The 24,520-nt window shown below is 42.6% G+C and overlaps 1 protein-coding gene across 1 annotated transcript; it reads right to left on the reverse strand.

The window, feature by feature from the left end:
• Positions 1-584: 584 nt before the first annotated feature.
• On the reverse strand, positions 585-21,575 carry LOC306704232 (follistatin-related protein 1-like). Its single transcript, XM_079170493.1, has 11 exons — positions 21,425-21,575; positions 21,262-21,318; positions 8,766-8,867; positions 8,491-8,620; positions 7,292-7,324; positions 6,950-7,080; positions 5,462-5,580; positions 4,963-5,075; positions 4,029-4,139; positions 3,814-3,908; positions 585-2,073 (listed from the first exon to the last, which is right to left on the reverse strand). The coding sequence occupies exons 1-11, from the start codon at positions 21,425-21,427 to the stop codon at positions 2,032-2,034; spliced, it is 936 nt and encodes a 311-aa protein (XP_079026619.1). The 5' UTR covers positions 21,428-21,575; the 3' UTR covers positions 585-2,031.
• Between the last annotated feature and the right edge of the window lie 2,945 nt (positions 21,576-24,520).

Raw genomic sequence — 24,520 nt, forward strand, 5'->3', positions numbered from 1 at the left:
TAGGACTGTTAAAACTGAAAAATGTGATCTGCCACCTGGACCAGCTCAAACACTGCAGTGTTGTTCCCATGGATGTATAAAGAGAACTGCATTGAGCCAATGCACTTTACATTATACTCTTACAATGTAAAGCCCGATAGATTAAGTTTGTATATCTATTTAGCACGTTTTCTAAACAAAATGTCAAAGTGATTCAGAGGCAAAGGCAGACAACGACTTGTCCTTTTAAGCTATGCATGGGGAACATCCTGTAAACACTGATAAGCTGACCTGAGAGATTTGAAGTTACTTTATGGGCGCAATAATTCAGAGCAGTACTCAGGGGCTTGTCTAATAGGTAATAAAAATAAGATTTAATTCTAAACTAAACTGGCAGTCAAAAGAGAGTCTAACGGGGTTCCCTACACTTTGTATTCGTTAGAAGAAAGAATAACTTGATGTATATTTTCTAATTCAGACTACTATCTCAGTCAGTTGTTCATTATACCTCAAAGGAAACTTCTTCCACTTCAATGTCGAAAGTTGTAATTTGGCAGATAAATTACACACACACACACACACACATACAAAGAGACAAAACCGTGTTGTGGTGAATGGGCTTTATTGGCGTACATACATATTCCTTGCAGTCACTGCACTTTTAGTGGAATATAAAGAGTTAGATTGGACCTATTAATGCAGCTTTCACACGGACAAATATCAGAGAAACAGTCACAAAGCACTAGTTTACTGCTAAACGTCAGCAAAGCACACTCACTCTTTCAATGCCACGCGGCATAAAAGCCATCGTGCAGGCAAAGGTAGAGACCTATACTTTTTGCAGGTCTAAGGCACTGATTTTTATTGTAAATCCTCCTAAATAAGATACAGGATTTGAACAAATAAACACATTCAACCAAACTACTCTCAGCATCACACACAATCCACACACACACACAATCACGCACAAGCACACATAACTTATATGCACCCAGTTATTGATGCGTCTACACTACTTCAGCTGACAGTGAGGCTAGTCCTTCTGTTAAGATGATTTAGAAAGCACAGGTATAGTGTTGTTGCTGGGTCCAGAGTAATGTTTCCCCCGGAGGATTTTTGTTCATCATTCAAACACTTCATCAAGACTTTGGTTTCAGTTTTCATCATGCTATATTCAAAGATCAGGTCTCTCCTGGATGCAGTCGTGCTGCTCCACACTGAAAGCTGGACCGCTATGTCTTTGTCTCAGAAATGCAAGACACACGTTTAACCCGAAAAGCACCAGAGAGACTTGCCCGAGCATAACATGGGAACAAGATGAGTTCAAACTCGAGCCTATAACATACTTTACATAGAAGCAAAATACTTTGCGGCAAAATTATTACTAAGATACAAACAAAATGCAGGCTTGTGCTAAACTAAAGCCTAAGAAACTATAGAGAGAAAGAAAGAGAAGTGCATTGGTCAAGTAGTGGCCTACTGTGGCAGTTCTAAATGGCATCAAAATCAAACTCACTCGTAGCTTTACTGTTTTGTCCCAGCTTCTTTAACCAAGCTGCTGTGCCTATAAGGCACATATGAGGGTGTGGAGAAACGCGCTGCACCAGGTGTCAAGTAGTCAGCTATCTCTGTACTCCGACAGCTCCCTCATTTCAACAGGTGGATTCTCCTAGCGCCTTACTTCACTACCTTTTCAAACAACGACTTCCATATTCCAACACAGTGACAACTTGACAGGTTTTGTTTCATAATAACTGTAAAAAATATAAAGATTGTAGTAGAAATAGCCCCAGGGCTAGTGTAGAGGCGCAGTAATACAATCAAATATGACAGTACTTAACACAAGGGAATCCTATAATACTCTTTGATAGCCCCTGAATCTAACAAACATCAACACAAACACATAAACATTGTAGAAAATGTATAATAATTAACATAGCAGAGAAACATAAACAAAAAAAAAGTCAGTCGAATGACAACACATGGCCGCAAGGTAAATCAAGTGTGGAGGAAGGGTGATGGCGTGCATCCTCTCGTTTATTGCGTCCTTATTTAGGCCTCCTTTGTGCTGGTCTTCATCTTCTGAACTGTTTCCTGTATTTCAAACCGTTAAAAAAGTTGACAGAAAAGTGAGAGTTTATAATTTACCGCTGAATATTTAATGATGTGAGTACATATGTCTGTAAGCTTTTGTTTTGTTTTGTTGATTAACATTTTTGAAAGAACTCACATCCCTTGAGTACGACTAAAGCAAGGAAACAAGGCCCTTCTGACTGAATTTAGCGCACACCTGGTCACACCAAACTTGTTCCCACAGAGCCACATTGTGTTTACAATGGCATTAAAAGCTGCCCTTCTGGAGTACAGAGTACATGACCTTGCTGACTCAGCCATGGCCTAAAGCCAGAGCCCTAGTCCTACCTTGTGAGCCTCATGCTCTCATTCACACGTATAAGCAAGCACATACACACAAGAGTAGACATGCCACAAAAAATATTCTGAATGTATGTCGGTTCTAGAGCTTCACTCTTGGGCTTTAGAGGTTCTAGATCCCTGTTCTTTATTTACAGAGGGACTAGAACGGCCACCATCTTTATTTGTTGTCTGGGGAGGTTCCAGAACTCCTTTTTTTTTTGTTGTTGGCAGAATTATTCCATTGTGTTCTAATACCAAGTTCCTTTTCAGGCATTGCTGTAGCCAAGTGTTGCTATCATTGTTCTTCCTCAGAATAGGCTATGCAATTCATTATTTTGTACATCACACATTTAGCACTGTACTCCTATAATATGCAGACTCACAATGGACGGTTAAAAATACCTATCAGTCTTGACACAGCTAAACCAGAGATATCGTCTCTTTTATTCCATATTCTCACTCGTCTGAGATTCAGGTGTGATAAGCTAGTAGTGGCTAACCTAGCCTCGAGTCGCTGGCCACAAGCAGAAATGAGGAGCGGGCCAGAGAGGTCTGGTAAACTCACTTATTTATAACTCTGCATCCCCAGTTTTCTTTCATTTTCTAACTTGTAGTCTTCAAAGATCGTGGTCAGATTTCACAGGCTTTATACAACTTTTTAAACATATTCAGTAGTAGGTTACTCCCCAAGACCCGTAAAGAGACTTTATTGTGTAAAGTCGGCGGAGCTCCCCTTTAGGACTGCCAGAAAATGCTAGCTTTCCTCATTCCAGCAATATATAATTCCCTTTTAGGAATAACTGACTTCATAACTTGACGATTCTGAATCATCCACACATCTTCTACAATCTATAAGAAAAAGGGAAATGTTGGTGATCATTTCTTCCTGCCATCTGCCTTCTATTGGCCATTTCACAGTTTTCATCGACCTAACTTAGAAAACATGTTTTTAATTCCCACCTTTGATTTACTGTTTCCCTTTTCGAGCAGGGAGTCATAAGGCTGCTCGTGCCCTGGCTCACTGAGATATGTTAGGCTGGTACACAGTCACATAAAAGTGTACACCCACCAATTCCTCTGTGTATTGTTTTGTGCTGGTTGAGCAGTTTCACTCAAATGCTCTTTGTCCAGAAACAACATTGCAAGCAATGACGGTTATACCCCGAAGGAATCTAAAAGCCGACACTTGGCTCATGTCAGTGTTATTTCAGGGACCTTCTAACCAGATGGAACCGAATGAGCAGAGGACAGTGAGCAGGAGCTTTGACATGCACTTTAAAAGCTGGCCGGGTGATTTGTCCTGCTCTGCAGTGCATTTATGGGATGTTTTTTTTCTGATTCTGATTCATGTTGACATTAATGATGAGTGCATTACATGTGTTGCTTGTTCACACGTGTTTTCAGATGGCAAAGACAGACCTGGTGCTTGTTGAGCTCAGCCACACGGAGGTTCCACTCCTCCTCAGTCATCTCTGCCCCAGTATCTTCTGTCTCATCCACAGCTGCCGTTTTGTCTGGACAGATAACAAAATAGTCAAAAATGGCCACAGGGCATTCGTCTTGATGTCTGAGTGAGTGACTAGAAACAAATACAAATAACTAGCATGAAGATAATCTCCAGGATTTCAACTCACCAGTGCAGGTCATAGCAGTGCAGACCCAGTTGCCGCATGCACAAACACAGCGGTTACACTCGACCTGGGTCTCTGCTCCGTCCTCATATGTCTCATCCTCCAAGGCACATTCTGCAGGAAGACACACAGGGGAAACTATTCAGAAGAAACCACAGATAATAGACTGTAGAAGAATGATAAGAAAAACAGCTTTACACTGTAATCAATTTCCATGACCAAGGCTTGTCAGCATTTCAAAATGCCGCATCATTCATCCGGTAGCATCATTTTACATGCCTTTGGCAAGTTTTGGCTTACGAATCAAAAGTCAGTAAATCTGCCCACACCCACGTCAGGCAACTTAAGCAGAGTGTCCATATCGTGTTTTCTGGCAGAAATGTGCTGGCAAGTGCTCAGCGTGGCCACTCCAAAAAAAACATGCGGCCGCATACTCTCTTGCCTCATTGGGAACAACAACAAAAAAGGACACTCGGCCATAAGAATGTGTGACGGAGAATGAGGTAAACAAATACATTCAAGACATTTCCAAAACATTTTAAGATGTGTATCATTCTCTTCCAGGCCTGAGCGTCGTGAACTCCACAATCCAGGAATCTTGTGTCTGTGGTAAACCTGGAATTTCTAAAAACAAACACACAAAGTCAACCAAGTATGTGTGTGTTTACTTGAGTCTGGTAAAGCTCCAGGGTTCAGTGCTCCGTTGGGAATGTTTTTTTTTATTTCTGTGACTCTGCTTCCAGTGAACTTTATCCCAGATATATTGGCATCACATGACTGAGCAGACTCTGACTGTATCTCAAACTATTCAGAAATACAATTTGAGGCTCATTTCCACAGTTTGCTGGGTGTGTCAGTGCATCCGTACACTATATCTACTGGAGTGTCACTTTGTTTACATCATGTCAATGTATACAAACTGTCACTTTAAGCTCACTCTTCTCTGGTGGATTGAAGCCAGGCTTCAGGCAGTTGAGGAACTCATCAAAGCTCAGCTTCCAGTCAGCGTTCTCATCAGAGAGCTCAATGAGGGCATCAACACACAGGCTCCTGGGAAGCACAGATAAACATGCAAACACTTAATAAACATTATCGCCCCATACGGTGGCAACAGGTCATGGCAGAGAAAATAAGCATACAGAAGAAATGATCATAAGTTGGGTTTTTTATCCCACAGAGCACAGGTGTTTTTGCCAGTGCAGGCTCCCACAATAAGCCTTCAGTAAAGTTTGCACTGGCTAGATATAGTTCAATGACTTGCTGTGTTGCTTAAAATAGCACCGCAGCAAACAGATATCAATCTGTGGGTGCAAGCGTTGCCACAGAACAAAATGTTTACAGAGTTTGCTGGACAGAATGCAAAGGGTAGCTATTTTTTCCTCCATCCTGTCCTCGTACACATTCATCTAAGCATGCAAACTGACAAACACACTGACCTGAGCAGCTTGTTGCTCTCCTGGTCAGCGTAGGACTGCAACTCCACAACCGAATCATTTTGCTGGATGAATTTGAGCAGCTCTGAGGAGTCCAGCTGAGCATCACCATTGTCGTACGACTACAGAATCACAGAGAAATGGTGGAGGCACAGTTCACTCTTATGAACAATAGGACTGGCATTTCACAAGTTTTAGACTTCCTGATACAAACATTATATCTTCAGGGGTCACTCTGTATTGTGATCATGTGTGTCATGTGTTTACCGGGAAAAAAAAAATCTTCATCTGTGTTTCTGATAGACACCGATCTGATAGCTACCAGTAACTTTGCCATCACTGCCACAAAATATATCAAGAGCAGACCAATTTGCATGACGATAATGCTGTAAAATTAAATTAAATCAGATTTGCATAAGCACCGCAAGTACTGCCTCCACTTACAGGCTGTACTTCTGTTGTAATCTAAAGAAAATGGGGCCGGAGCAGCAATGGGTGTTGGAGCATGAAATATTCTATTCATATAGTCATTTTTGGGGCATGCATCTTCATCCATGCATCCATTATCTGTAACCACTCATCCTTTGACAGAGTTGAGGGTGGCTGGGGCCAATCCCAGCTCACATTGGGCGAGAGGTACACCCTGGACATATAGAGACAGACGGCCATTCACACAACATCATAGTATGTTTTTAACTGGTTTTCATATTGTATTGTTTGTGTTAGTCTAGGATGCCTAATAACATCAGGCAAGGAGACTGCAGTTGAAAACTATAGCCTGTCAGCTTACTCGGGTACTTTTACATTTGTTTGAATGTTGATCAATGCGCACTGTCCCTTTTCAAATAAAGAAATTGAAATCTCCGGGCAATTTAGAGTCAACAATTAATCTGACCTGCTGGAGAACCTGGAGAAAAACACAGGGAGAACATGCAAACTCCACACAGACGGGCCCAAACCTGCTAACCACTGCACCACCATCCCGCCCTGTACATTTTGATATGCATGCATTTAATTGTTCAAATGAAAGTAACATCAGAGCTGCTTATTAACCTAAAGACACCGTAATACTGTCTCTGTAGGGCGACAGAACAAAATGCTTTTGAAATAGTTTGACAGTAATAGCGGTGGACCTTGAGAATATGAGATGCTATACAAAGTTAGCAGTAAGTATACTACTAAATATGCAAAAAGGGATTTGATGAGGAAAGACCAGACGAATAAAAACTGCTGTTAACACAAACTGTTCAAAGCACCGTCTGCTCTTCTGCAGGACAGAGATCCTTATTAAACTGAATTATAACCATCAGCTGACAAGCTTTAAAGGTTTATCACATGAATAATTAGACACAGTAGGATCAGGGGGGTTGGAGGAGGCCCATAAACGGGTAACTAAACTGGGATACTCTGTAAAAAGAATGTCAATGAGCCAGTGTGTGCACTAATTGAGACGAGAGTCCATTCAGTTCTGTCCAGAGAAAAGAAGCTAACCTTAAAGTACTTGAGCAGGATGTTAGAGAAGTTGGATCCTTTGACAAACCAGCCGTCCGGCACAACCTCAGTCTGCAGCCACTGGATCACACGACCCCTCAGCTCATTACGGTCAGCAGCATAGCAAACCACTGCAAGGGTGAAAGCATTCCTATAGGTCAACAGCATGAATAAATAATCCAAAAGGGCAAACATGATCTTGTAAGCTCGATTGATCCCTGTCCTTTTGTGCATATGTCAGTATGTCTATGTCCTTTATATCAGACCATAAAAATCATAAAATACAGTCACATAAATATACATAAAAATATATATATATATATCACACACACAAAAACTCACCTGGGCTGGCAGCGGGCTGTTCTGTTTTCTTCTCTAAAGGTTATTCAACAAGAGAGAAAGAATATCACATTTGAAGCAAAGAATAAAAACAAATCAATGGAACAGCATAAATTTGATTGAGATGATTGGAGATAAACTGTCACTGAGCACTTGGCCAAAGGTCTGCAAAGAGGAGCGTGTGACATAACTTCTTTCCCCCGAATACCTTTTCTGCCACAGCGCTGATCAATGTTCAGCTCAGCTGGGACACAGACCCAGTGCGGCATCGCCAAGTGTGAGCAATGAAAGTTCACGGAAGATAAGATGCTTATATTAGACGCATTAATTAGATACATCAAGGCCAGGAGAGTGCAGTGACGTGTGGGTGGCCTTAGATGGCTGACTATCAACCTGTATCACCTCTCATATCAGTTCCATTGATATATGGTCTAGTTCAGGGATCACACACTCATTCGTTTTATTCAGTATATTCAGAATTATCAGCACTTGCAGCATCTGACAGCTGAGACAAACTCCATCCCATTTAAAGGGTCCGATTCTTAACAAAGTGTGGTCTGATGAAAAATGGTTGCGTCACATTTTCGGGCCAGTAGAAATTCATGTTGGGTTAATAAACTTGACAGCTCACTGTCCACATTGGGCCACCACCTCAGTTTGTAGTGCAGTAGCACTAAAAAGGTTCAAGGATATGTTTAACCACTACCTCGCCCTGCCAAAGCTTTTCAACGATAACGTGTAAAACATGTTAAATATATCCATGTAAAATTGTAGGCATATGGTTTCTAGAAGGGCCTCTCTAGTCTTTTATCCAGATGTGGCTCTGCTTCTAGAAAAAGTATTCCTGACTATAAGAACATTATATCTCTTGACAATAACTTTTTATTTTTTAATTAATTATGGCATGTTTATGGTCTTAACCACACTTGTAATTTACTGGAATTGTAAAAGTGACCCTGGGAACAACAGTTGACAAGACTATTACTGAAGTTTAGAAGTGGTTTTCATTCTGGACTGTGACGTTGTTAAAGTGCTAAAAAAAAAAGGACATTTTAACATCTACACTTCCACGAGCACTGGGCCAACTCCATCTGCTGAGGAATATTGTGTGAAGCAATGGGAGGCTCCTCAACAGCTAGTGGACCCTGTGGTGAGACTTTCACATGTTGTTTAACGGTGCCTTGTGCTGCTGCTGCTCGTACCGAAGCAGTGTCCATCGTGGGCCACCTGGATCTTCAAGCCAGTCAGACAAGCATCTCTGTGGAGCTCACAGTGATTCCTGTAAGTCTTACTATTGCTGCCACACACTGACCTCTTGTGGGGCTTACAGCTCTGGAAAGAGAGGGGCAGAAAAATGCAATCTCAGTCTCAAGCACAGTCAATTCAGTCTTTATTTTGTCATGCTCTGTTCCCACTCCTTTCTTGTATGGAAGTGATGTCCCTTGCAGAGCTGCAGAGCCACTCACTCGACACTCACCTCTATACACAGACAGCTGGGCTCCCCTTTCTCTGTGACAGTGCACTCTCTGCCGGCCCCACAGAACACATTGGCACACACTTTGCTCTTGCTCTGCAGCTCCTGAAAGAAAGGAAACACATTGTTGGCACTTCAGAAATAACGCTGGTCGTCTACAGATTTCACCCACAGGGCGGCGCTGTTGCCCCATTACTGTAACACACCTATTTAACGGCCCTGAGAAGGTGCTGACCACATTTTAAAACACAGACCAAACACAAATTTGCAATTGGATTTAAATCCTAAGTATTATACTTTCATATTAAACCATGTTTAATCAAAGTTTCTCCTCTGTCACAGATCTAGGGAGACAGTATAGAGTCTGCCCCCTGATGATAATCCAAAATGAAGATGCACTGTTTTGAAGCACTTCCGCAAATATCTAAAAAATGACTCGACGAACGATGAACCTAGTTTTTTGTTGCCATTTATAAAGAACTGCTCTCTAATGACTCCTGAACTGTGACATTTAAAAACAATTGCCGAACAAATATCTATCAATAGATATTCTCCCTCAACATATTCCACTATTTCTTGGACACATTGTTTGATTTCAGACAAATTTGATCTGAGCCGTCCTGCAAAGTTTGATGACATTTCCCCTCTATGTTTGCCAGTAGTTGCCATATCAACGATGGCCAGACGCTGACTGTTCTCCACTGAGAAAAGCTGATGTCTTCAGCGTAGATAACACCACGCAATGCTGCTAATTAACACGGCTGGGGTGTTTACAGCAGCCTCCTGTGTGAAAGACTGAAGACGGAATGTGAAGCTTTGGATAAAAGCGTCTGCTAAATGACTGTAATGTAATGTAATGTAATGTAATGCATACAGGCAAACAGAACTACAACCATCCTGTTGGCTCAAAACAAACAAAAACAAAAATCTAATGTTTCTATTATTTCAGTGCCAGTTAAACTTTTGTTGCCTAGAACATTTAGTCAGTCTCATTTTTTCTTGTCGACATTTGCCTTTGTTTCTTTGTCTTTGTTGAAGAATGTCGCCTGAGGACTTGACTTGCCAGAAAATGAGTTCACTGGTGCTACAAACCAACCAATCACAACACGCCAAGCGGAGCTCCAAGAGCGGCTTTATGACCCTCATTACCTCCTCCTTTCCCTATCTGTGTGTCTTGCCTGTGCGTGTGTACATGGTGTTTCCACATCTGGAGTCTGAGCTGTGTTTTCCTTTGGGCCTCTTCCCATGCTCTTTTAAAGCTTCACTCCTCCCCGCTTCTCTAGACTCCCCTCCTCCTCCTTAAGCTGCTGTTTCCTGTAAGACCGAGACAAAAAAGTTGGCCCACTGTGTGTGAGCGCACGTGAGCTGGCTTCCAAGCCGCTGTGTGTGTGTTTGTGAGTCCAAAGTCTGGTATGTAGGTTAAACTGAGAATGCATTCTTGTGACCCGAACACTCGTAAGCTCACTAATGACGGAAAATAACAAGATGGATGCAGTTAGAGGGGAGCTAGTCACATGCAAGCATCACAGTGTAGCAGCTTTAAAGTGGTGAGCGGAGAGGGATTGTAGGTTTTTGGTTCATTTCTCTGCATCCTATAAAGACACGCACACACTTGCACTCCAAGGTTGAGGTCACGGAAAATCTTCAAAGTAATCCCCGTGGCTTTGAGCATGTTGGACAATTCAGTTTGTTAGACACAGATGTGCTCGAAGCCTGTTGGAACCTGCAGAAACCTCAGATGAGAACATGAATAATGGATAGGATGCTTAGATGAATCTAGTATAAATGCAGAGCTCTGTCAGTCCATTTCTCTCCGAGTAGAAACAACAGAGGATCCCTGACATTTAGCTGATGAACAGAGAGGCACAATTCAGCTGATTCAAGTGGATTGTTGCTATGGTGAGAGCATGTACAGGCTCCCGTTGTGGCAAGATCACAGAGGTGTCAATCAAAAGAGGCAAATGGAACCAAGCCTCATAATGAGATCACAGCGGAGCCCGCTGTTCAGAATTTATGATTGACACGCACTGTACAAAGCAGCGGACAAAGTGACGCTAATGTCATCCGACCAACCTTCAACAAACCAGGGAAGGGAGGCTGCCTTATGTGGTCATAAATCATGCCTGCATGGAGCTTTTATTGTTTCCATGGACAGGAGTGTGCAGACATGCATCATCAGTGAGAACAGTTACATGGACATAGTATCCTGTTTTTGAGACTGAACCTGTTTCTGATCGTTATTCGTGATTTGCAGTTTACATGGAACCATAGAGAAAACACATCTCCCTGTACACATGATTCTAACGCAATCCTAGAGCTAAGACATTGGCCAAGCTGATGCGTTAGCGGGTTTTATATATCTATATAAGGGACTACGTAGTGTGTAGTACTTTATGCTAAGCTAAGCTAAGTTAACCAGCTGCTGGTGTGCTTCAGATTTAGTATACAGTCGTGAGTGGTATCAATCTTCTCATCTAACTCTTGGCAAGAAAGTGAATCACTGCATTAACGAAAAATGTCAAAGTCTTCCTTTAAGATTACCAGTTTAAGAATTGAGAGTTTGGAAGTTGAGAGCAGTCCTGCACCCAGTGATCAGAACTGGATATGGTGTTAAAAACTACAGTATCCCAGTTCTATCACAGTAACACCTATTCAGGAGTCTCAAAACTAAGATATGGGTTTATTCAGGTTTCAGAAATCAAGATGATGACGGTGATGTTTAGATGCAAAAATATAACCAGGACTTTTACGCAAACCCCACAGTGACTGGGATGCATGTAAACACACTCATTAACTCAATCACCATCAGAGCAGATATTGTAAAAAATGTACAAACTCAGCACAAACAAACCCGCTGCGGGTGTCCTATTTAAATGGCATGCATTTTTCATTACAGCAGACAAATGACGCCACATTTTCCTTCTCTCCCATTTAAAACCGATCACGGGAGCCGGAGCTCTGATAAGTGACTGCTGAATCATAACAGATTAAGCAGAGGCGCTCATACAGAAAGCTGCCTCAAGCATAAAACAGATTTCATATATACACATTTCACAGCTCATTTTCCTCGACTCCTTGTCCTTTGTCTTCCATTTTTTTCCTTCTGTTTTTGTCTTTTTGTCAGGGGGTTAAACATATTTAGAGGTTTTAAGAAGATTAAAAGTTAAAAAAGAAGTGATATTTCTCAAAACACTAAGTGCATAATTAAATCATCCTATCTCCTGATGGTGCCTCTCGATTCAGGTCTAGTGTACTTTTATTTCTCCTCTCTGTCTTGTCATCTTATTCTCAGCGCCATGCCCTTCTACGGCTGCAAGAGACGTGTCAGTGATCCGAGACTAGCTTTGCAGAGCGAGATGGAAGTCAGATGAGGGGAAATAGGTGAGCGGAGAGAGGAAGAAGAAGATGAGGAAGCTATGTGCAGAAAGTCTGACTATTAAGAAGGAGGTACATGGGGAAGAGACAGGAAATGAGGCGGCGGTTGTGCGCGCTCTGAAGTCAATCTCTCCCCTGCCACCTGTTGAATGGCTCCATGCTGAGACAGAATGGAGTTAACGGGCAACGTATTCTTGCTTTACTTAAAAAATTAAAAAGCCTTTTCCTTCTCCACAGCTGACAACAGCAGTAAGGCTAATCCTGCACCCACCAACCCACCAACACATGAAAAACACATTAGAACATCTATCCGCATGTCTTTGTGCATCTATCTCCCCATACACACAAATATATGAGTAATGGAGCCTATCTGCCCATAACTGTGTGTTTTGTGCACGCGCTTGTGTGTGTGTGTGCGGGCGTATCTCGGTGATGCTCCATTGATTAAGCAGGCAAATCAATGCCTCTCTCCTGTGGGTGTCACTTCAGAGCCACTGTGAATCCATTCCCACAATGCACCATGCCCCGCATTAACATAGAAAACATTGATTTACGGATTGTAAACACCCTGCCATTGATATGCCTACAGTGACAAAGAGCATAATGGGCATTACTTTAAAAAAATAAATGCGTTGAATACTGCATTTAACCTTTCTGTTAATTAATTATACAACAATATGACTTTCTGTAGCGATCAAGATCAGTTTAATCAGCTTGATCGGTTTATTGGGCACACTGAGCTTCATTTAATGCAATCCAATACAACAGACCCAGCAATATATGCTGTTCATATTGAGCTTTTCTCAAGACCGCGTTACAGAGATGTTGATTCAGCGCTCTGCTCATTGTGGAGGTTGTACTTTTTGGTGCTGTTGAATTGTACCGCATGACCAAAAGGTGATGGGTGGTTCAGCTTGAGTTTCATCGGCCTCTCAGTGACAGAATTTAAACATTTACAGAATACAATAAGCTTCATAAAGAGATGAGTCATGGCTGGGCTTTTGTGGTGGATTTTTTGGATGGAGCTAGATGTATCTGTAAGCTGGTACCTCAGCGTAGAAGATACAAATGTTTGACAAAACATGTTCCTTTTTCCCCTAAGGTCTGGTGAGTGTTTTATGAATAAAATATTATGCTATCTGACAACTTGAAATATTAAAATACAAATTGTCCCAGAAGGGTGCAAGAATATGGATGAGTCACTGATCCTGGAAAAAAAAGGCTGTCAGTTTCTATTCTCAGTAACTGTCAAACAAAATTCAAATTTAATGCGGGAAAAAGAAAATGCTGCTGGATAAAATAATAAAAAAAGATGTTACTTACCCCCCGAAACTCACAGTTATTAATCAAAGAAATTACATTTCAGAACTCGTCAGAAATTAAAACAATGATGCTGACATGAGCAAATTAGGGAGTCAAGTCAAGACAGGCATTAAAGCTCCCAACTGTGTCCTGAAGGCATCAAGATGTCTCAATTTAGATATCGTTTTAGCTGACATTAATATTCAGCAAAAAGTACAACTTGTAATACTGAACCCTTTATGTTCTTATGTTCATGTGAAAGCATGAGAGGAATAGTTCAGCTACTGGGAGATTATTAGGTGACAATTATTCACTTCCTTGTCTGGAGTGCAGAGAAGATCGATTCCGCTCGCATGTAGTAAATATGAAGCTCCAGCTGGCAGCAGGTTAGCTTAGCGTAGCATAAAGACTGGAAACAGGGGGAATCCGCAAACGTGGCTCTGCACAAAGGCATCATACAAAAACTAAAGAAAAAAAACAACAAGTTGCAGTTTTAAAGGAACTACTTCTTTTAAAGTAGCCTTTAAAGACTTTTAAAGAGTAAAGAGAGTGAGACTCAATATGACTGAAAGCAGAAATATTGTTTGTTTCTCACCTACAATGACTCCATTCTCTACATCGTGTACTTCATTATCACAACAGGATAGTCTCGGACTGACAGATGGACAGACAAATGCGCGCACAGCAAGACCACTTCTCTCTAACAGCCTTACAATGCGACCTACTGTTTACAAGCAAGATTTTAAATTACAAAGAGGTGAAATAACGGAGGCGGAAAAAGAAGAAGGCAGGTGAAGGGCATAGTCGAGAGACAGAATCAGGAGTTAGGAGGTGCACATTCCTGGGCTTTGTTTGGCCTCAGCCGGGGTCCAACACAGTTTGTCTTGAGCCAAAATCTCCTCAGTATCTAGGTCAGAGAGGTGCCCCTGCTCTCTCCCCCCCCCCTCTCTGGCATTTCCCCTGCTCTCTCCCCCTGTGTTGTCTCTCCAGCCCTGGACTTTCCAGCGCTCCTCAGCTCCATGAGATGTGGGTTCATGCCAGGAGCGATGAGAGGACAGGGACGGCTCTCCGTCTGCACTTTCTCACTTCTCTTTCCCTCTAACCAGGCCTTACAGTCTCACAGTCAAAAGAGAATGACGACCGCTCTTACTTACTCTTACACCGCACGCTGGGCTCTGAAACCGTGTGAGTGTATTCAAGCTTGTGGCTAAATCCATCGCACGAGGGAGAAACATAACAGACTGCCACCGGCTCCGCTTTTGAATCACTACAGAAAGTTAGAGCATTTGCCCTCAATAATTAAAGTGCCTCCATTCTCAAATCTCTAGCATTTCGTCCTTTTGATATATTCAACTATATCTTTGCACATGCATATCAAATCAGGTTCAGTCTCATTTCTTTCTCGACTTGACAGCCTCTTGAGATCAGGCATACAGAAGCACTTCCTTTGAGCTGAGAATCATGCTGAGTATTTCATGGATTTATATATCAATGAGCGGATGCTGGAACTGGCAGTGTCCTTGGAATAATGAGGCCAATGTAAGACTAATTTGAGTGTGTAATAAAGATATGAGCTCTTTGTATGAGCACCATGGGTGGTCTCAAACACTCCTAGTGGGGGCCAGGTCTGAGATTAAACCTGCAGAAACTAAGGGACTTTTGGCTACGACCAGTTTACACAGATTGGCGTGTTATTCTTCGCCCTGCTTCTTATTCAGTGTCAAAGGAATGCACCAACGGACGGGATGATGTCACCCCCAGTCTGCAGCCTCTTATTTTGCACCCAGAGGCCCCGTTGTTCAAGAGCTGAAAAGTACAGCTACAGCCTGAAAGAAAGAACGAGACGAAACGAAAAGGAGCAAAGATGCACAGAAAGAGACGGAAAGAAAGGAGAGAGAGACAGAAAACACAGAAAATGTGAGAGAAAGAGAGGCTCTAAAGAAAGGCAGGAAAGAAGTCATGTTCTGGGCAGAGCCACATCTGCTAGCAGTTAAAATGTCAGTGGAGAACATAAAATGCTATGAAGTCAGCACCACCCCCAACCTCCCCTCCCCTGTGAACTCTGTTGTCACACTGCTGGGACAAAAATGTTCCCTTTCTCCACCACCTGACACGGAACAATCGCATGTAGAACTACCTCACCTCTATCCATCAAAACCTCTAAACAGCAACCTTTCTCTCAGGTCATCTCTTTCTGCACAACGCACCGATTGTGTTTGTTTGGTAATTCTCTTCCGTGTCACTCTTATTCTTGGTGCATACCTCATTTTCCCCCCCAAGTCCTTTCGCTCTCTTTTTCTCTCTCCCGTCCACTTGGTCACCTTCCCCTCCCCTCTCACCCACCCCTGCTCTGTTCTGGGCATTTTTTTCCGCTGCCAGGAAAGGAGAGAGGAAGGGAGGGAGACAGGGAGGGTCCATGCGAGGCTTAGGGAAAGGGAATGAGTAGATTCCCTGCCCTCTTTGAGGCCAGTATTGGGGCTAAGGGCTGGAAAATATTTGTAGAACGAAAAGGCCAATTTACTGACTGCAGGATGTCAGTCAGTGTGTGCGGCCGTTTCAAATCTGTTCTGAGATCTAAAGTTTAAACGGGGGATGATACATCCATGCAACCTTGGACCCGAGCGAGCCCCATTTGGGGTTCAGAGCGAGATATTTAATCGAAGAGAGCGTCGTAGAAATCAAAGTTCATAAAGAAATAAAAAAAAGAAATAATCTTTTTTTTTTTTTTTTTTTGAAAAGTCTCCTTACCTTAATCATGTAAACCATTTTACACACTGCAAACACCATTATAAACTATTCTACTAACTAACTAAGGAGATCCGCCACAATATCATGCATTTTACGCCACAGCCGGCGAGCCAACTACTCAGAAAACGCTTCAAACATCGGGGCCATTACATCTCCCACAGCATATCACACAGCTAACAGCACTAGTATTTCCCACAGATTTCAGCGATAACATCCGAATTTCTCTCCGTGAAAGCGTTCAATAGTTACAGCCAAAAAGCCACAGAAAGCACAACTCCAACACTACCAAATATTAGAACTGTATCATACCCTGAGTCGGTTTTCAGGGCGAAAACGGAGGAATCCCAAATTAATCCTTATTAGAAATCTGTTCGCTAGCTCACTGAGTACGTCTGAAACTTAAAATGGCGATTCTCCATACATTTGAGCCAAAATGGAGGTCAAAATGCCGGCTGGCGAACCATACAGGGGCTTGGAGCTTGGGGCTTGGGGGCTGATCGCGGCACGGTTTTGGAGTTTTAGTGGCTGAAAATTCTGTCAATCACTTCATGGAACATGTGGGCGTGTTCCAAATATCCTCCCGGTTCTAACGAGTGGTCACATGATAAGATAGCATAGGCTGAGCAAGCGCTCCATAGACACAGACAGAGATGAGGAAAATGCATGGAGGAGAGATATGAGAGGTCAAAATGTCTCACAATGATGCCAAAATGATGCCAAACAGCTTTGTTATGATAGATTGTACAATATATTGTATATATGAGTGATAAACATAGTGACATATATAGTTATATAGTATATAAAAGTACAATGGAACAGCTGCAAATCCTGGTTCGAAAATGAGAATTTGGCATGTTTTTTTTTAGATAAACACCTATAACTGGGGTTTGCTTCATTTTAGTTACACCAATTATTTTTGTGAGGCACCTGCACCGTTTTTGCTATGAACCGGGAATGTTTTTAGGCTAGCCAGGGCCTCATTTAATAAATTACAGTGCTTTTTCTTCAGGCGAACCTGGGAATTTTCCCTGTTTGCTGTGTTCTGTCTTCAGCTACTATTAACCAGTAACATATACAGAATATGTACTCGTCTCATCAAATCTCACGATCCCTAGTGTTATTAAACCATCAACATTTTTAAAATAGACCCTGTAGTTACAGAATTGTAGTCTCTTTAGTGTGGGTTACAATTTTCGAGAAGAGGCCTAAAAAAAGGCTTATGGGTTCAAGAGGGTCTGAGACACAGACCAGGTCTCATAAACTCCCACTATTCATATCATATTTGTACCCATAATTCATAGAAAACGTGGTGCCTGGTTCCACTTTGACAATTGAACACATGATAGAAAAATCTGAAGCTAAAACGATTAGTGAAACTGATATACCCAATTATTAAAATCGCTCCTGAACGCAAACAGTACATGAGATGTAATCTAGTCGTTTTGTTGTTTGTTGTAAATGTCGGGTTGGGTAATAGAGCACTCTGTTTCAGCACACATCTCAACGCGTCACAAGGACATTTCATTTGTCACGTAAACCACTTCAAACCACAGTTAAAAAACGGTGTAAATGAGACACTTCTAAGCTGTAGCAGTTGCCAAGGCGTTCTGGTTAATGGTGGAAAAACTGAGCTGTGACATTTGGAAAGAACAATGCAAGCCAGTTAATCACTCATCCCACAGTGGCCCCGTTTTCACTAAGCAAACTGCATTTTAAATGCAGGGCCTGATCTCAAGGTGCGTCGTGTACACAGGCCACTGGATACAGAACCGTCTCTGGTGAAAGCAAATGTGTACTATGAGCTTCTTTTTTTTTTTAGCGTATTAGAAAACTGTTTTGAACTGAAGCAAAACAGTGTGTCAATTATTGAACACGTCACAAACTGATGTTCATTTATTGCGTTGGACCGCGAGTAACAAAGAGGAAAACAATTGGAATTTGTCACCCTTTATAAGCTGAACTGATTCAAGCCTTTTGCCACCTATATGTATGTTTAACTATTAGTATGTAGGAAGATGGTACGTTACATATTCATTACGTCTCACTCACAAACCCCTTGAGTAGACTTCCGTGCTGCTCTTTGTCATTTGAGTGTGCGTTCATTTATGTGTGTAGTGCCTCTGAGTGCAGAGTGCCGGTAATGATAAGACACCAGTACAGCTGGTAAGCTAAATGAGGACTCCTTTTAAGCCAAGCCAAGAGTGAAAAGAACACACTGCAGGGACATGAAACACAGTACACCCCCCCCCCCCCCCCCCCCAATCTCCCCTGTTATAATTGCATGACTGTGGCTCCATCTCCTTTCTGCTTTACATCGCTCTGTCTCAGCGCCCTCATCATTCCCTGCGCAGGATCCATGACTGGATGTCGGGCTACAGTAATTAGAGCATGCTGATACAGACAGAGGACACAGCGTCCCCTCATGCTCATGTTCCCTCCACCTGGGCAGATATTTTTAGCCCACCTTGAATGAGGGAGAGCAGGCATCAACACGGCAACATGGCGAGGTGCAAGAGAGGCTGTGGCTCAATCAGAGTCAGCTACAGATCCAGGGCCTCAACGAGAGAACCAGCTTCTTCTTCTTCTTCTTCTTCTTCTCTTCAACTTGTCATCATAATCCTCTCAACTCTCGGACCATGTGAGAGAGCAGAGCCTGTCTGGCTGCCTTGTTGGGCTGACTTCCTCTTGACGTGTATGTTTTTCAGCATCTAGCGCCGCTGCAGATAACTAAATTAACCACTGTGTCATTCCACCCTGCCACGGCGGATGATGGAGGATAAAACAACAACACTGCATGCCATAAAAACAGAAATATAAACAACTCTCTCTGTTTTTGATGCAAGTGTGTGCTCACATGTCCCCCCAAGGCTGGAAACTCTTAAGACTTTTACTGCGCCTGCATCTCGACCTCCTTTGCATATCAACCTCCCAGTGTGTTTGAGTAAAACGTCAACATTTTACCCACAAGATGCATATCTCAATTCCTGCCTGCAGACACACGCACACACGCACACACACACACACACACACACACACACACACACACACACACACACACACACACACACACACACACAGCCCCGACCCCGAATCCGACCGCACTACATCTCTAAGCTGCTTGTCATCAAATGCTGCAATTTCTCACCTCAGGAAGCACACGGGCATTCTCCTTCGTAATGAATCAGGGGTTAGTGTCCAGGTTTAATACCCTACAGTCACGGCAGAAAATAGACACATCAGTTCCAACACAAAGAATCCTGTTTTCATCAGTCTTTCCTGCTCTTTAACGGAGTAAACCTAACACACATCCCCTCATCTATACATAACCTTAATGCACACTCTGCCGGCTCATCAGATACAGCTTTGCTCCGACTTGTTGACCTCCTTGAGACGGCACGCTGGAATGCCAGATCAGGCCCTTCCCACGGCCAGTCAAAGGGCCATATATTATCAGGGTAATTACCTTTGGAGAATAGATGCCTTTCTAATGCCTCCCCATTAACTTCGTGGGTACACTCAACAGACTCCGCTGTGTGCTCTGTCTTCACCATGACATACCTCACATATCACGTCTGCGAATCCAATAAAGGCGCACACAATGGCACATTTTCCTGCCAGAGAGCAAGGGGAGGGTAAGCAGTGGAAGGTCAGCGGAGGGGGGGGGGGGGGCGGCATTTTCAGGCTATGAGTGATGTCATGGCTGTCGTGACACTAATGGGCTTCTGCGTGAAGCTGTAAGGATAGGGCTAGGCAGCGGACAATTGTTTTATCATGTGTTTCACATTTGGCGAAAGCTGCTTGAAAAAAAATAAAATAATCTATCCTCTAATTAGGCTACAGCTTTTCCCCTTTTGTTTGTTTCCTCAGCATGCAACTGTTGTGCAGGTCAACAGAGGAGTCAACACAAAGCCAGGTGTTCAACAGCTGTGTTCCCTGAGGTTAAGCCCATCAACCACCACCTGGCGCGAGTGTGTGCGTGTGTGTGTGTGTGTGTGTGTGTGTGTGTGTGTGTGTGTGTGTGTGTGTTTCTATTTCTTCACAGAATAGTTTGGCATTTTGGGGGATACGCTCATTGACTCTCTCACCGAGAGTTAAAGATCGAAGGGGTTCATCCCTCTGCGCAGTCAGGCCAGCTAATCTAACAGCACATTATCTCCGTTTTTACTCAGAGGTAGGAGCCACTTGGCGCTGCAGTGTGAGACCCATAAGGTGAGTATTCTCACAACTCTTGAGCACAATCACAACCCCAGAGTGTACACAGGCCAACACACACGCTCCCTCACTGGCCACCCAAACACGGTGTCTGTGTGCCATTAGAGCAGCTGGCTGGTCGGCGGAGCGTTTAGCACCCAAGCGTCCTCCAATATTGATGGTGAGGGCCATCAAACCCCAAGGCAAGCAGGGCTTGTAAGATATACACAAACACTAGCCCTCCCTTCTTTTCTTTTCACAGCTGTCTGTCACTCTTCAGTCCTCTTATGGCAGCTTCTGCTGTGTGAACTGAAAAACTCCACACACAGGGGGGAAAAAAGAAATGAGACTATAGGAGGAGTGGTTTTTTTTTGAGTGTGTGGTCCAACAGCAGTTTGTTTCAGGCAACAGTCAGAAAATACTCAAACTGCCATATGCACAATCGTTTTTAGGATTAAGAATAATGTCCCTATTGAAAGAAACTGTCCCATTGGCAATTTAGTTTAACCGAGGGCCTGTTTTTTTCTCCACAATGGAGCTCATCATTGCGCATGAGTGGCTCCAATAACGGCATAATTGGTTCTCTTTAATAAGATAAATGCTCTAACAAGCAATAGGCGCAGCACAGTCAGCTGCAGATGCCAGATTTCCCCACAGTGACGTTTTGTCGGATAATAGACTGACTCATTCCCTTTTCCAGATGTTTTCTAGCTCGTCTAGCTTTGCGAACAAAGCTGGTGTGCTAATGTTGCACCAGAGGGACAGTTTGGTGCGGAAAAGCGTTTAATACAGATGCAAGGCATCGGTTGGTACACATGTGTACCCTATGAATACATTGTCATAGTTTAAGAGTAAAATATAAAGCCGTTTTAGCTCAACTTACCTCAGCGTTGGAGACAGCCACGGCCAGCAGAAGGAGCGCAGCGACACTTCGCAACATCTGGACACGAGAAAGGAAAAAAGTAAGAGTTTAACATTTCCATCCGTTTTTTTCACACACCAGCGGGAAACTTGAGGAGAATGCTACTTTTCACGCACTACGTTACCATTTTTTTTGTGAAAAAGCAGCTCGGCTCGGATATGTGCTCGGAGGAGGAGAGGGACTGGTCTGGGTGTTTTTTGTCGGGGCGGAGGCGAGCAAGAGGTCCGTGCGATCACAAGAAATTTGAGGAGCGCTGAGGAATTCGTGCCAGTCCGTCAGTCTCTCCTCCTCCTCTCTCCCCGCCGCGGCCAATGAAAAACGTCTGGAGGCTTCCGACGACGTTTATACAAGAGCAGAGGAAGGAGAGGGGAGGGGGGGGGGGGGGGGGGGGGGGGGGGGGGGGGAGTGTGTGTGTGTCTGTGTGAAATCTCTCCCCAAAAAATACCTATCTGGTGAATGCTGTTGTGACATCATTACTTCGGAAGAGGGACCAAGTGTGCGCACATCCAAGCAGAGAGACTTGACGGCAGGGCACACAGGAGGTCTGCACACCAAATAAATACTTTGTTTTTCCTTTTTCTCTTTTTAAGTGAGATCAGTAAGATCCTCCTCGGGCCTCATTTGTGTTTTCTCTTTCTCATCCGCCCTGATGAAGATCATTTCAGACAGTATCGCATGCCTCCAGAAGTCAATTAGTTTGTATTATAAGTCCTTCAGAATAAAGCAATTATCAAATTATCATGCAGGTTTCTTTTTTAAAAGTTTGCTCCAAAACCATGGTCTGGTTGGTTTCACCATTTAGTTAAAGCTGTATTAGTTTATTTTTGGTCACTAGGGGGCAGAATAACTCCAAACCATGCTGACAGATGCACACTCTTAAAACACTGTTATGGGTAAAGTAAAAATATTAATATTTACACAACCAGCAGACTTCATGCAAGATTAGATTTCCATTAGATTTGGGCAAAATAAGCTCATTTGTATTCACTGAATATCGCTATTTGCTGCTGCTTGAAATGGGCTATGAAACAATGAAAGAACACACAAAACAAGGGCCAAGTTTACATCTACTATTTGAAATGTGTCATCTCCTTTCACGGTACGATATATAACAAACACATGTAAATGGAAATATTAAGTTTGTAAATATAGTTGTCTCCTGAAAGGGTCAATGTTTGAAATTTCCAGACCTATTATTCAGCCAGATGAAAGAGCATCCATGTATTCTGTCATTGGAAATTACTAAGTCAAATAAATTATACACCTTGCTGTCTTGTTAACTCTTTTTTTTCTATATACAATATAGTTTTATCAGCGAATTGACTTCATTTGAATTGTTATGCACGTACTGAGATCCCAATTCTGACTTTTTAATATGGGCAACACTAGCAAAAATAATTCTAATGCTAAATCTTTGAGTGGCCATATGGGAAAGTTGAATTGAATTAAAAATGTGTAATGTATTGTATTGTTGACAAAAACAAAACAGTTAATTGTTGCCTGAATATGATCAATACGTATCCCTGCTGTGACACTGCTGTCTTCAGATGCAGTCGGATGCTATAATAAAGTGATAATTAATGGGTTTTTCTTTGTTTTTCTTTTCCGATTTCACTTGCCCAGGGCCCATTTACCACACAAAAGGAAATATAATTATTTTTAAAGGTCAGGATCAGGTTTGTGTTTTTGTTCTCATTTGAAGGCCCTTCAGTTGTGTTTACTTGTGTTTCTTATTATTGTTGTGTGATATCATGCTTTTATAAGCTGTTACGCGGTTGATCTACAGCGCAATTCAAGCCTGAGTCCCTTTCCAGCAATGTCTTTCAATCAGATCCTACATTTAAATAAATCCTGTGTAGAAAGCCCCCCGTTCCCCCCATGAACTGAATATTGATGTCCATATAGGTTCTTATGATTTAAGTATTTCAGGATTACAAACCACCATGTGTGTGCATGCTCCAGCGAGGAGTAATTTAAGAGTGATTAAGAAGAGCAGTCTGAGGTATTGAACACTGCGGCACACTGAGTTTTGAATAGAAAGGAGAGGATGAATGAATCTGTTCCCACTGCAAGCCATCAATTATATATAACTTCATCCCCTCTGAGGAAGTCCACTTGTTTAAATAGATGCTGTGATTATTTTACACCCCGGGGCTTTTTGTATCGGTGTGTGTATTAAAGTGAGTGTGTGTGTGTTTTTCATTCTACCTGCACTGATAGTGAATAACAAGCAGTGGAAAACAGCCTGAATGTAGTTTTCTGTTGTTAACAATGGCCCCAAAACAAGGGTTCACAGGGTTTCCCTAATTTGAGGGAGAGCAGCCTATTCAAAATACTCTGGTCCACAAACAAACGTTCATATGATCCTCCAGAAATATGCAGCCCTTTAAAAAGTGTATTGTTATAACTTGCAGCTTGAGGGTGGGCTAACAGCAAAACAATAAACAAAAGAACCAAAGGCAAACTAACCTTCACTACTCAAACAATGAAATAAAAGTCACACTGCTAACCTAACTCCTAACAGAAAAACAGGAGAAAAGTGGGTTTATCAAAATGCTACCAACCCTTACCAAACCTGGACTGTTTATGTCAATTAACAGAATATGAACATTTCACAGAGAACATGCTGGCTGTCATTGTGGCTGGAAGTGGAGAGATGAGAGTCAGCAGGGGCCGAGGGAAGCCGCCCTGCTGAACCTCAAGCTCGGAGGCTGGAACCAGTCAGCTCCCTAGACAACCTACACACCCACACAACAGCAATCATTCACTCAGCGCATCAGCCAAGTTCACCTGCAGCACATCACAGAGAGAGAGAGAGAGAGAGAGAGAGAGAGAGAGAGAGAGAGAGACCCACAACACAACACAGAACATGAGAACGTTATACACAAACGGAAGTGGGTCGCAACAATGAGAAAACGACCCACTTCTCACTTGATTCAGTAAACATTGTTAACAGGAGTTTATGGTGTCAATTGCTAGTTTCAAGTCTTTTTAAATACAGCATGATGTTCATTTAGTAAATTATGGTATTTAGAGTAAAGTGTACGATCTAGCAGGGAATGCTTTTGAGCTTGTCTTGAGATTGTCAGGTTGCTACCTCTGGCGATATATATTCAGTTGTCCGTGTTTTTGCTTTACAACTCTGACACTTTCACAGTGTGTTTGCAGTTCATTAAAGTTAATCACAACCTTCTTGGTTACCGAATATTGTCTTACTCAG

This window comes from Pholis gunnellus, assembly GCF_910591455.1.
Source record: "Pholis gunnellus genome assembly, chromosome: 12".
Lineage (NCBI taxonomy): Eukaryota > Metazoa > Chordata > Actinopteri > Perciformes > Pholidae > Pholis > Pholis gunnellus.